Source organism: Passer domesticus, chromosome 5, assembly GCF_036417665.1.
Source record: "Passer domesticus isolate bPasDom1 chromosome 5, bPasDom1.hap1, whole genome shotgun sequence".
Taxonomy (NCBI): domain Eukaryota; kingdom Metazoa; phylum Chordata; class Aves; order Passeriformes; family Passeridae; genus Passer; species Passer domesticus.
In genome coordinates this window covers 23,028,621-23,042,358 of record NC_087478.1, presented here as the reverse complement: position 1 = coordinate 23,042,358, position 13,738 = coordinate 23,028,621, and the positions used below count along the sequence as shown (strand labels likewise).

At 38.2% G+C, this 13,738-nt stretch overlaps 1 protein-coding gene across 3 annotated transcripts in view; it reads right to left on the bottom strand.

Annotated features, from left to right (window-relative positions):
* Nucleotides 1-13,738, bottom strand: part of ASZ1 (ankyrin repeat, SAM and basic leucine zipper domain containing 1) — a 35,228-nt gene that overhangs the window by 17,368 nt on the left and 4,122 nt on the right. For all 3 annotated transcript variants that reach the window (XM_064422322.1, XM_064422323.1, XM_064422324.1), the window contains exons 3-6: nt 11,596-11,718; nt 8,615-8,726; nt 1,580-1,691; nt 1,204-1,338 (exon numbers count right to left, since the gene is read on the bottom strand). In XM_064422322.1, coding sequence (XP_064278392.1) covers nt 1,204-1,338; nt 1,580-1,691; nt 8,615-8,726; nt 11,596-11,718 — 482 coding nt within the window. The remainder of the gene's footprint in view (nt 1-1,203; nt 1,339-1,579; nt 1,692-8,614; nt 8,727-11,595; nt 11,719-13,738) is intronic.

The following is a 13,738-nucleotide window of genomic DNA, read 5'->3' as shown; positions in this document are numbered from 1 at the left end:
ACAGAATAATACAAAAGAAAAATATTTTCCCTCCCAGAAACAGTTTCTGCAGATATCATATATATGACAGCCCCTTGGGTTGTCAAGAGCCTGAAAGCAAACCCTGAAGCTCGAAGAAGCTCGTGACCATTAAATATCTCAATACCATCTGCAAGACTTTGCACCAATTGTGTGAAAGTTAGTACTTCAGGTCAAGAGGCAAGAGCCATCTCTTAAGTGTGATAAGCCTGTATTCCCACCATGCCAGAGAAAGTCATGTTATAAGATTATATGGCTGCAACCTGCTGAACAAGTTGTTTATCAAAGGCAGAAAGGATTTGTAACCCTTCTTAGTAACCTGAGCTAGCAGATCACTGAGCCTCAGACACAGATCTTGCTAGCTTCTACTGACAACTCTGTGCATAGTTATCATTTTTGCTCCTGCCTAGCCCTTGAGTCTGGCAGGAACAAAAAAAAAAAAAGAAAAAAAAAAAGAGAAGAGGTAAGAAGTTGTAAATTAAAATTCATAAGAGTAAATTATACATTTTGAAGAGCCCATGTAAAAAGCCACATCACTGGTAAGAGCAACTCAAAACAAAATGCACAGGAATATGGTCTGACTGATCCACCATGTATCATCTGATAAGAGCAGTAAAAACTTATTTTAGGAGAATACATGTCTTTAGTAGCCCTCTATATTCGTAATTAGCAGCTGCTCTTTTCATGATCTGATGGCCAATTTACATTACTTTACATCTTCCTCCAGGGAATGAACTTGGAAAATGGCCAATACCAACTACTCTGTTTTTGGCTTTAGCTTTTTCACTTCCAAACTCAACGAGAAGCTATACACTACAAATCAGTTTGATATCTGCATTCTCTCACATACTTTGGCAGATAGGTTAAAACACATTTTCTACTTCTCGTATCAACACTGCAAACGTGAATAATCCCTTGTTCTGTATTCTACATCTAAAGTCAATGATTCTGAAAGAAAAAAGAATAAACGTTTCCAAAACACTACAATATAGCCTTTACAGCACTGTGAAAAGCTGTAATGTAACAGAAAATAGTCTGTTATAAATATAAATGTAGCAGCATTAGTATTCAACTAGCTGCTATTACGTAGTTATTAAAGTAATATTTCTACAGAAAATTATATGACAAATGAAAACACTTTTGACACAAAATACAGAATTTGCATTTCTAAGAGAAATTAAATACCTCTAAATGTTTATTGATTTTTGCTAGGTCTGCTGCTGTTTTTTCATCCTTGGTCTGTAGATTTTTGTCAGCTCCTAGCTCAAGTAACTTCAAAATTACACTTTTATGTCCATGCTGTGCCGCCCATATCAATGCCTGCAAAGAACAACTTTGTTTTACCAATTTTACATATGAAGCAAAACCCAACTATTTCAATCAATAAAGCATAGCCCAATATGGAGACAAAGACAATTAATGCAAGAGGATTTCAAAGTAGTGCTAAAGGAGAAAATTCTGAGAAATGTTTCTCAGAAAGCTTTACTTCAAAACAAGCTAGTTGAGTACTCACTTTTTAAATTTATATCATTAAATACAACACACAAAATAAATCTCTTACTGTATATCCATTTTCATCTTGGGCATTTATGTGTGATCCATGAGCAACAAGAAAAGCAACAACCCGAGAATAACCTTTTCTAGCTGCGTACATCAGTGCAGTCATTTGTTTCCTGAAAGAAAAGGTGCCAGGTGAAATCAAGTATGTCAAAATGCAAAAATAAAAAAAAAAATGTGGGCACACCTCTATTTTAATTTAAAAAAATATTTTTAAAATACACTGCCTAAATGATGTGCTCTACATGCAGACAATTTCAATCCAAAGTTTGGAAAAAATGTGCAGTTTAACTGAGAGCAAGATGTAAATCACTACTGAACACTTAAGACAAAGAATATTAAAAATAACTATGCTCATAGAATTAGTGTAAGCAAAATATCTGTATCATTAAGACCCTGCAGCAGGGGACCTTTTGTGTGTGTGTGTGTGTGTGTGTGTGTGTGTGTGTGTGTGTGTGTCTAGGTTGCTTTTATGCAGGAATTTTTCAAAGCTCTCCAGCTAGGTTGGTCACTGCCTGCTTTATCTTTGCTCAGGTAATGGCCATTCTGCTTGGTTTTTTCCCCCTTTAGCTCAGAGAAGCTGCAGGAGCAATATTTGAACTACCTTGAGGGTGAACTCTGCAGCTGCCTGTCTGAAAAAGCAGGTGGGTGCCATGCTGGCAGAAGTGGAGCAGAGCCGCCCGCTGCAGCCCAAGCTGCAGCTGACTGCACTGAGCTGGGGAGAAGATGCACTGAGCTGGGGAGAGGATGCACTGAGCGGCTCCAGCCCAGATGTTTCACCTGTTGTGCCCACCCAGCTCTCTGCCTGCTGCTGGAGCAGCTCTGTGAGGATCCTGCCTTCCAGGGAGGGCTCTCACACCATCCTGTCACTCTGTCCTACAAAGCCTGAAACTCTCCTGCCGGGCTCATTTTGGGAACCGATGGTTTCCACCGTTTTGGGTCTCTGCTGCAGTGGGGTATGAGGCCTAGCAGTTATTTACTTTTTTCCCCCGTGCCTTTTGCATTCTGTACTACTGTTTTTTCTCTTTCATCTATTATTATTAATTTCTTATTGGTGGAAAGGGATTGTTGGAATACTTAAACAAGATGACTCATTCCAAAATGTTCTCCTTCAAAGTGTCTCAAAGCAAGACATGATATTATGCTTCTAGAGATGCTTAAAAGATGAAGCCATTATGAAATATTGCTCAAAAGTTTCTGTTTGCAAAGTATCTTTCCAGATTCCTGACGCATTCTTTGGTGGAATAAGACTGCAGAATTAAGGGAAAAAAAAGGCAGTATTGGAGGAAAAAGATTGTAGAGTTTCTGGTTGCTACTAAGTAATAAGATTTAAGGTAAAATATTTTACTACTGTTGTTTAATTATAATCTGATGTATTTCAAAAAGCAATAGTTTTTAATGAAAAATATTATGTACTGCTTGTAATGTATAGCTCCATGTTAAAAATCTACTTTCTAAAGATTATTCTATTTTGCTAGGATATCCCTGAAGGGAGGACTGTTCTTCCCAGTACTGGGTTTCCTAATAGTAAGTTCATCAACCACTAGAGGGACCCCCAAATTCATGTCTTAAAGCAACTGCCTTAAAATTTCTGGCTCCTTCCAGAGAATATTGCTAGAACTAAGGCTTCACACATTTTTCTTTGGTTTCAGTCATTCATACAAGGATAATGTTTTGTCTTATGCAAACACAGTTAAAATTGTACTGAATAAAATCCAGTAACATTACAAATTGGAAACAACCTTGTGCTAGGGGGAAAAGGTCAATCACATAGACATAAGCAAAATGAAAGGTAACCAGACCTTCAAGACATACCGTCAACAACATAAAGTAACTTGGTAATGAAGCAAAAAGACTTGCATCAGTCTAGAACTTAGTTCATCAACATTACAAAAGCAGAACTTCTGACTGTATGTGCGGAGACATTTCACCATGGAGCACAGCCTATCACTGGAACTGGTTGCTCAGATTAGTTTTTTAGTCTCCATCTTTAGTAGATTTCAAGACCAGATGGCAACCTAGCCAAATCTTACAGCAGATGTAGCTTTAAAGAAGTTGGACTAGAAACCTCCTGCAATCCCTTCTGACATTAATTACCCTATGCAGATTACTATAAAAATAGAGAAAGATTATAATCTGCATCTTCAACTTATAACTGATACCCATATATCTCACTATCTCTATAGGTCTCTATAGAACTGTCTATACAGAGACATATACAGAAAGCTGTATTTTAAAGAATGAGCAGAAGTTGATGATAACCTAATAATTTGTAGCAACAAAATGCAAACTGGTTTGCCCACCATGGACACTCCCATGCTTCTTTCTTTTCGGTGGTAAGTAGCCTCTGACTAACTTCACGTGCCATCACCTTTGAAGTATTTACCATTTACATCTGCCTGCAAAACCAGTCCAATCACACCTGATTTCATTTCTCTTACTCTCAACCTTTTTTTTAAATGGTGATACTACATCACAACTATCTTCTGCCTTTTCAAAGAAAAAAAATTAAACAAAAGCCCTGAGGCTACAGAATAGTCTTTTCTCCAAAGAATCTGATGTAGTTACAGCTGTATAGTACTGCAGGCATGATACTTGAAATCAACCCAACAACTCAATGACACTAAAGACACTAAAAGAGCTGCTCAATTTGCAAGCAAAACTCAATAAAGATAACATTTAAAAGGTCCATCAACATGACTGTGCCATTAGTACTGCAAGCATTCAATTTTAATGCCTGGGTTTTAATTTTGAAGGCTACAAGCTGTTTCAGGATAGAAACACATGCATTGCTGCAGAAATTTGCACCTTTACTGCAAGGGTGTGCCCTGAGCCACCCCATGAAAGCAGCATCCATTCAAATGTACGGCCACAGGGAGAAAACAAGAGCACTGGGGAAAACAAACCTTCCTAACCCTGCAATGAATGCCCACAACCACAACAGCAAGCTTTAACATGGCATATCCACTGTTTCCTGCTTAAGGTGAAGAGAAATGAAACGTACTGGTACATCTTAGTGCAATCTAAAAATTGTCAATCAAGTGTAGTGATACTCATCTAGACAGATCTTAAGCATCCTTTCATAATTTTGAGGAACAGCTCTGTTTCAGCAGTCTGGTTTGCAGGTGACCTTCTTGTCCAAACACCCATTAAGTCCTTTTGTATGGTACAATTTGGCACATGACATTTTTCCACATTGAATATGATACTCAAGTCATAGTCAGTAAATAAATAAAATCTTAAAAGGCATATAAGTAATTTATTAATTAAGCATCTAACTATGTTTGTTTCCAGTTTCACAGCACTTATATAAAAAGCAGAGCCTCACGCAAATGAAGAGAGATTTTTGTTTATTTGTTTTTATCTTTAGAGTCAAAGAAAATTCTGAGCTGGAAGGGACCCACAAGGATTACAGAGTCCAACTCCTGGCCCCAGACATGACAAGCCCAAGAATCACGCCACACAGTTGAGAGCATTGTCCAAATGCTTCTTGAGCTCTGTCAAACTTGGTGCTATGACCATTTTCCTAGGAATCTGTTCCCATGCCCAACTACCCTCTGGCACAGAACCACCTTTTCCTAATATCCAATGTAAACGTCCTCTAACACAGTTTGTCGCTCTAAGTACCCCTCCTTTTATATTAAGACTGGAGAAAAAGACAAAAATGGAAGCTTTTTTAGTTTTCAGGGCCATCCCAAACTTTGTATGTGACATGTACACATAGATAAAACCAGAAGTTCTTACAAGCTCACTTTACCTTGTCGAAAAATGGAGCAAAATTTACATCACAAGACAACAAGCTGAGTATAACAGACCTACTACCCTGAAGCCGTCTATCCCGCTTCATCAGGAGCCATGACAGAACTGGTGATAAAGTTTTATCTCCCAGATGGCAAGCACCTGACTCAAAAATGTATTGAACAGCTGTCACTAAACTGGATCTGTGGTCAAGAATTCACCACACTTGACAAATAAACATGCTGTGTGTGGGATCACGATCTCAAGGAAGACAAACTTCACCTTCCTGAAAATTTTTCTAAGAGGAAGAATAGGAGATGTCTCCTATTTACACACAGGTTTCTTTCCATTGGGGAGACATCTAGAAAAAATTCCGTATTTCAAGTTGGTGGTCTTGACAAGTTGTAAGTAAAGTCTCATAAGTGGATACATGCTTATTAACTAGACCAGTGTATCAATTATACTAGAAAAAATGCAGCAGGTAGAAAACCATCTAGCCCAGAGTTTAGTCTCAATCTTGTCTTTTTGAGATCCCAAAACAAGGAAATGATGCTGCTAGTCTACTGATCTGTAAACTGAACAATTCTTCAGATAAACAGGAAGCATTTCAGAAGCTTTTGGAGCCAGTTTCCCCACTCCACTGCTGCACATTAAGCCTGGAACTGAGAAATTAAGTGGCAACAGTGTGTTCACAGCAACAGAAGATAATCTATTTGCCCATTTTCTGGCTTAGTGGGATTTAGTGATTAAGTGGGAAATCCTATATAACAAGTAATATTGGAAACACATATTTTAGTATAAGTTTAGTAAAGCACTTCAGGTTAAAAAAGGATTTTTAAAAACACTACTTAAAAGACTTCCAGGCCTTACAAAGGGATAAAGTACATAATTTACATTTTGGAACAAGATGAAGGTGAATGACATGAGACAAGCAAAACAAATTTCTTAAGGTAGCACTAACTTAAATGAAGCATACAGGCCATAGTAGCTCTACAATGGCTATTCAGAGCAGGTCTTACAATGCTTTTTTGTCTCACCTAGCCATTACTCTACTTGTTTGACTTTCAAAACCCTTTAGCTAGCACTTATGCTTTGATATACTACATTCTCATCAACAATACTGTTTTTACAGCCACCAGTACTCCGTTTCCAATTTTGATTTAACAACAATATCCTGAGTTATGCTACTGAATACTTTCTGCTCAGAACCATATCCCCTTGCAAAGAAACTATCTACCTACCCACTCCTAAATGTGCCTCCTTTCTTTGCATTTCCAAAATCACATCTTTCCCACTAGTCCTTTCCCACTCCACACACACTTGGTAAATTAGACCCACTCCCTCCAAATTTCTGTGTATCACCTCCAGATGACATGAAATAAGAGCCTACTGGAGCAATAGAGAAAGGATAAACATTAAACCCTGCTTACATGAAGGTTACATATTCTGCTTTGCATTCACACACATTCCAGTGACTGGTGGACAAAAGAGAAGCTTCCTAGAATCATTCTGGTTCTTACATGCTAAGAGAAAACCATGAAACTAATGAGAACCTTAGTTCTGCACCTGCAGTAAGCTGATCACACAGGAAATACCTTCACAATAATCTCAACTCACTGACAGTTCTTGATCTCTCTCACAGAACATTCTGCTTGCTCTCTAATGAAACAGGTGGAATGGGACTGCAGTGCCACAGAGGGGCTGTTTGATCCTTTATGGTCACATAAGGCAGTTTATTGTGTTTTATTCTCATTTCTGAACACAGAGCAAGAAGTCCATGAGAAACAGCAGCTGTAGTCTGAGCAGACCCAAGGACGGAGTGGCATGCACATATGTCAAATAATGGAAAGGAAGAAAGGCAGCTCAAAGGTTTGAGATGATAAGGTCTGGATTTTTCAAGTCTCTGCTTTTATTTAGCATAAATATGACATTTCTGATTGTCACTTAATTTATCTTTTCATCTGAGAAAGACTACTACTGCAAAACTGAAAAAGCCACAACCATATCTGCTGGATGCACAAATAGGTCACGTCAGCACAAGGTCTAAGGACACAAAAAAGGTAGTAAATAAATCTTTGCATATAAAGATCAACCATGCAAAACATACCCTAAGTTTATAAATAAAATTTAAAAATTACAATTCCTACTTCTTGTGTCAGCTTTCACACTCTCTTCCTCCAAAGTTTAACCAAAGGCCTGTCCAAATGCAAACCTGCAGCTCTGCACTCTTGCTTCCATTTCCAGAGCCCAAGACAAAGTTAATAATGCAAAGACTTCCCCTATTTTTTAAGCAGGATGTTTATTCTAACACCCAGATATCTGACAACAACAATATGTAATTATTTCAGAGTATGTCTGACAAGAATAAAAGAATGGCATTTAAATTTGGTACCAGACATGAGCTGCACTTCAGCAGAACCCTGTTTCCTCCTTGTCTATCAGTACTGTGCTCATAGAGAGGTTCAGGGCCTTGAGTAATTGAATTCTACTATGGAAAACCAAAGGCCTTCAATTCTATTCTTTTTAGAGAGCTCCTCAGTCTATATATCCCAGGTAATGTGATGAAAGAGGTGTGGTACAAAAAAAAATACTGTTAGATGAAAAACTAGGTGACCTAAGCACTATTTTTTTTTTAGCAGAGACTAGATAGTTTATCCTGGGGTCAGTCCAGAATTTATTTTTGATGTAAAATGAAACATTTCATCTGACTGTAAAACTACAGACATCTCACAATGCTTCAAACCACTGAGACACAAAGTTGTAACTGAAGAAGGACACTATTATTGTTTCTAAAAGGAGCTTAACCTCTTTAATCCAAATTATTCCACATTGCAGTGGAATAAATGTATTTTATTTACAGAATTTTGTTTCCCACAGGAAGCACTCTGTGAAAAGAATATAGCCAGATATCCACAAAAAAGTTCAAAAGTAGGATATGAACTTAAATAATGAATTGACTTCCATCCCAATGCAGAAGAAGCAATATGATTTAGGAAAGGCAGAGGACATATTTCTTGCCCTTATACTTCAGTCACGTGAAGAATTAAGATTTTTACTTTGTTCAGCTGAAGAATATACTTCCAATTTGATAAAGCTGATCACAGTCTTATTTACTCAGATTAACAATTGTATAACAAGTATAAGTATCTGGGTACTAATATTTTGTTATACAAACAGCAGTGAAATTACAAGAAGTATGTACACTTCATCTTAACCACCACCAACAGCTATGTCTATAAACATGTCTCTGTATAATAAATTAAATTTTGTACTGTATTCACTGATGTGGGGTTTTCAATACCTGCAAGCAAGGTTAGGGTCAGCATTCCTTGATAAAAGCAGTTCAACAGTGTTCAAGATGTTCTCCTCTGAAGCTTGTGCAGTACACGCTGCCATCAACACGGTGTATTTATCTGTTTGGAAATTTGCAGTTAGGGTATTACAGATGTAAATGTAAATGCTATTCCAGAAGCTCTTTTAAAAGTCTTTATATTTGCTAGAGTTGCTACTGAGATTTTGATACTCTATTATATTTGGAAAAGGCTAACAATCTTGTTTTCCTGTCTGAGAATCACTAGTGATCAGGTAGGAAAAAGGCACCTGAGGAGATACTCAGTAACATGAGAGTGAATCACAGCAGTAAAACACCTACTCCTAATGAAGTTCAGAATAGCATGAAAGTACCCCAAAGCTACAACAGGAGCTTGTAGATGCTTATTTCTCTAAACACATTCCACCAGTAGATTCACTCCCTATTCCTCCCCTCCAGTAAATGGAAATAACAGCTGCAATGGATAGAAAAAGATACATGAAATGTATTATGAACACATAGTGACACCAATTTTGGGGAGAAAAGAGGCCTATACAAAAGACACTGGATGCAAAAGGGCTTCATGATAGGTCTTAAGGAGGAAGAATTAAATTCATTAACTTACTATAGTCCAGTAGTGTCAGGAGAATAATTAAAAGTGTTGGTTTAGATGTGGATTTAAAGAGCACCTATACACTCCATAGGAACACCAGTATATTTACTCCTCCAGCTCTGAATCAGATGGGTGTTACATACCACCTTGGCTCACAAATCAGAACTGTACAGCTGCTGTTTGCACACAGAACACCTCCTTTCCCATGATTACCATGGTTTCCATCTGGGAAACATAGCACCTTAGTTAGTTGGCCCCAGTGTCATTTAGAAGACTGCCATTTGAGTAACTGCCCATTTTGTTTATTGCACAAACTTGTTCACAAGTTCCAACATGCCTTCATCCATTTAAGAAGTATTATATTAGCTGCACCTACATTAGCTGCATATCCTATCAAGTGTTATAACATATTTTCTAATTTTCTTTTAGAAATTTTAAGACTCTGTATATTTAACATATTCATTCTAAAATAAGGTCAGATTTCATTACATTTAGACATGAAAAGTTTGTTATGTATGTTACCCCCACTGTTCTTACTACTTCATGTCCTCTACCTCTACAACTTAGTTCTACATTTAAATTTATTTGGCTTTTTAATATACCATCTTTTAATTTTCAATTGCCTCATGTAGAAATTACTGGATATGCTGACAAATTTTTACTCAAAGTGTTTAACCTGATTATCAACTACAACATGAATAGAATGATGGCAGGACTTTAAATAAAGCACTGTCAGTCTGGGAATGGTATTTGGGAGGAACCTGCAGTTGTATTTATATTCATTATCTCAGGCAGTGATAGAGTGGGAAATTAATTTCTGTTGCCCTACCTATAGCTCATACATGTGAGCAAGAGACAAAAGGGAAGAAACACCTTGGAATTCTTAGATTTCTCTTTTACAGAGAATAACTGCTAAAAGACTGCAAAAATGTAAGTTTATGTTCAGACTAGATGAAAAATCCAGTAATTCTGGTGAAATTGTTCCTCAAGGACACAACATTTTGAACCCACCACACAGCGAATGATAGATTAGTTCTTGTCAACTACCAAAGAGGGTAAAATTAAGTAATTAGTTATAGAGAATGACTGAAGAGGGACTCAAGGTGATTAACAGTAAAGCTGTTTATTAGGCATTAAAGGGTTATTATTATAGGATCACTTGTATGATTGCCTGCTGACATAAAAAATAGCAGGAGGGCTGGTGAAATTCAGTAGCCCTTAGGATAGCACAGCTCTACTGAACATACATGACCTGACCCAAATCAATGACTTACAAGATTGCTTCTGGCTGCACTTTGCTGCTCATAGGCCCTAGTTACAGTTTCCCTACACAGTCTAACAGGGAAACAAACAAAGAAACCTGATCCTAGCAAGGTGCCACTTTGGGCAAAGATAGGTGATCACACAAATGAAAAAATGCCATGCATCTGGTTACCTGGTCAGCCTAAACTATTGCCCATAGCAGTTTCTGCCCCATTCACAGCTTTCTACAGCCACAAACAAGGAATGGGTACGAGCTCTAGGTAGACACACAGAAGCTATCTGAAACTGGTTACAAAGACAGTGATTAGAAGAAGGCATGATTGCTTTTGGTGTAGGCAATCTACTCTGATCAACTGCTAAGAGGTTAGAGAAAATTTTCAGAACCAGATTTGTACCATCTGCATTTCTCTCTACCACTACTGCAACTACTGTCAAGTAACTGGAAAATATGATCACTGCTCTTATGTACTTGGCAATACTGTGGGATAAATATTCCAGTGCAATGGGAGAGATTGAAAACAACCACAATTTAAGTAGAAAAGGAGTTATTATTATGCCAATAAAATTGACAGAGGAACTGATACTACTTAAAAGTTACACTGAACTCTTGAAGAAAAAGGTGATCTAGCAACACGGTGAGGAACAGTTTTCTTAACAGAAAAATTGCACTCTAGTTTCTTGTGAACAGGAAAGCCATTCAGGTTTTTTGAGATGTTATCTGGTTTCTGCACATACACAGTTCATAACAGGATCAAAACACAGTAAGTTTTACCTGTAGAACTCTATACTACAATTTTTAAGGAAGTACTTCCAAACACTTTTCAAACAGTACTTGGGATTTGGGAGGTGTGGGAGAAAGTGGAATTGAGAGAGAAATAACAAGAAAATGCAGCAACTGATTCCAGATCAATTCCAAAACCTCAATTTTTACTTTAAAACTACTACTTTTCCTTGCAAACTGTGAAAAGTCAAGTGGGTCTCAGACCCACTGTGAACTTTCGAATTTTTTCCCCTACACATGTAAACAAGAGAACAAGGATAAGGACAATGCCTGGTACTGAGCATTACCAGCCAGTATTTTTCATTCCCATCTTACCTATTTCAAAACATGCATTAGCACCTCTGTCCAGAAGAAGACGCACTACTGCAAAGTTAGCCACACTGGCTGCACACATCAGGGGAGTCCATCCAAACTGAAAGCTAGTTTCTATGCTGATACCTGCCAAAATTGAAGAAATTACAATTGTGAAACTGCATCACTACAAACATGTTCTTTATAAAACTTACTCTCATCATTACAAAGGTTACACCCTGTTGCATTTAGTACAAGGGAGAGAAATCTCTTATGGCATTTTCTTTTTTATAATACATCTTTATTTAGAACACCAGAAAACAACTTTTAAAACTGACATCAATGTATCCCAGTTCTCAACCCAAGGAGTTAAGTACCACAGCAAGACTACACTAAATACCTCAATCATTTAGCTGCACAAGTAATTTCATATAAGCACACAGAATCTGTTTTTCTACCTCTGTGCAACAGCTTTCTTCAAACAAAATGGAAGTTTGTTTGAAACAAAATTTGAACAAAAACAAAATTTGACTCTTGCCAAGCCAGGAAGACTGCTGTGGAATCAAACTGCTTGTCAGACAATTAGGATCACAACATCTAGGGTTTCTGCTTCACAGCTCTTTTTATTCTCTGTCCTGCAAGACAGTTAGCTAGCAGATTTCTGTTCTGTACTAATAAAATATTATTTCAATAAAAAGAGAAAATAGGAGACTGCAAGGTTCAAATACAATCACCAGAATTCACCTGTCACCCTGGGAGCCTTTAAGTCTCTTTTCCTCATGAAAAGAAAAGCAGTCCCATCTACAACTTCATACTTTAATACATACCAGAACAACAGCAACGACCTCTTTGGCAGTTATATATCGACTTATTAAAACACTTGAGAAGGCATTTTCCTCAATGCTTTCTTTCCATGGATAGCAGCCAGTATCTGCTATGATGCTGGTGCTTTTTTCCAGTTCTAGAAGTAGAATGGTCTATGTGGCAATATGTTGTTTGTCCTGCAGTCTCCTACCATCTTGGTATTGATTGTCTTGAAGTACCACTCAGTACTGATGGTCCCAATGCAAACAAGCTGCAATCCCAGAGGAAGAAAAAGGACAACTGAAACAGAACAGTTATGTGGCTCCTCGGCTGCTTGGTTATAGGAGTTGTTGACTGAACCAGAAATGTCTCACCTTGATGACTACTCAAATAGGCTATTACTCCCATTACATGAGCTGTTATTGAAGTAAGCAGTGTTAGTTCAGCATTTAAAATGACCCTTGAGATTTTCTCAAGAGAACAGTGAAGTACAGAAAAAACTTTTTAGTGAAAAATCAGGCCAGATCCAACAGCCAGAGGGAAGTGAGGCTGCTGCACTCCAGAACTGCAGGCCCAACCCATATCAATGCTGAGTGTGTGCTCCCAGCAGGCGCAGGCACACACCCCACTGGTCACAGTGACCAACACAGACACCCAGAGCGCTCTTACGAACACAGCAGCGCTGGCACCAGTGCGTCACCCGTCCCCTCCAGCTGCTGGCACCACAGACACAGGGGTCTCTGACTTCTGGTCCCACCCCTGTGACTGGCACAGCTTTCACTCATTCCTGTCACTACAGCTGCTCGGCCCCCAGGCACCAGGACCTTTTCCTGCAGCTGGGAGTCCCTTGCTCTGAGTCTCGAATTTGCCTGCACGTGGTCTCTACCCCTCTGAGACTGTAGAGGCAGGCAACTGTATTCCATGACGGGCCTGAGAGGAGCTGGACCAGGGCATTATTTGGACTCCCTCACCTGCCATTATCTGTGTTCCTCTGTAGGTATGAGCAGAGGAGCTTTTCAGTTACACGTCCCCACAAATTACAGCTAGGAGACAAACTAGATGCAACATTCTTTACAATCTGAGTTACAGACAAATATCCTCCTGTTTAAGCAGCAAAGAGGATAAACACATTCTGGCCACAGACAAACTCTACAGCAGAAACCATGTGAAGAATATCAGTAATAGTGAAGCAAAAGAACAGCAAAGTAAGAACTTTTTTTTTTGGTGACTATTACCATATCCCTTTCAGATACTTTCTTGACTGTGGCTAATAATAGCTATAGTAGAAAGGCTGCTTTTGTGGAGAAAAATGTAACTCTGCTAAATAAGTCCATGTATGACACCAAAAATATGAGGTCTTGAC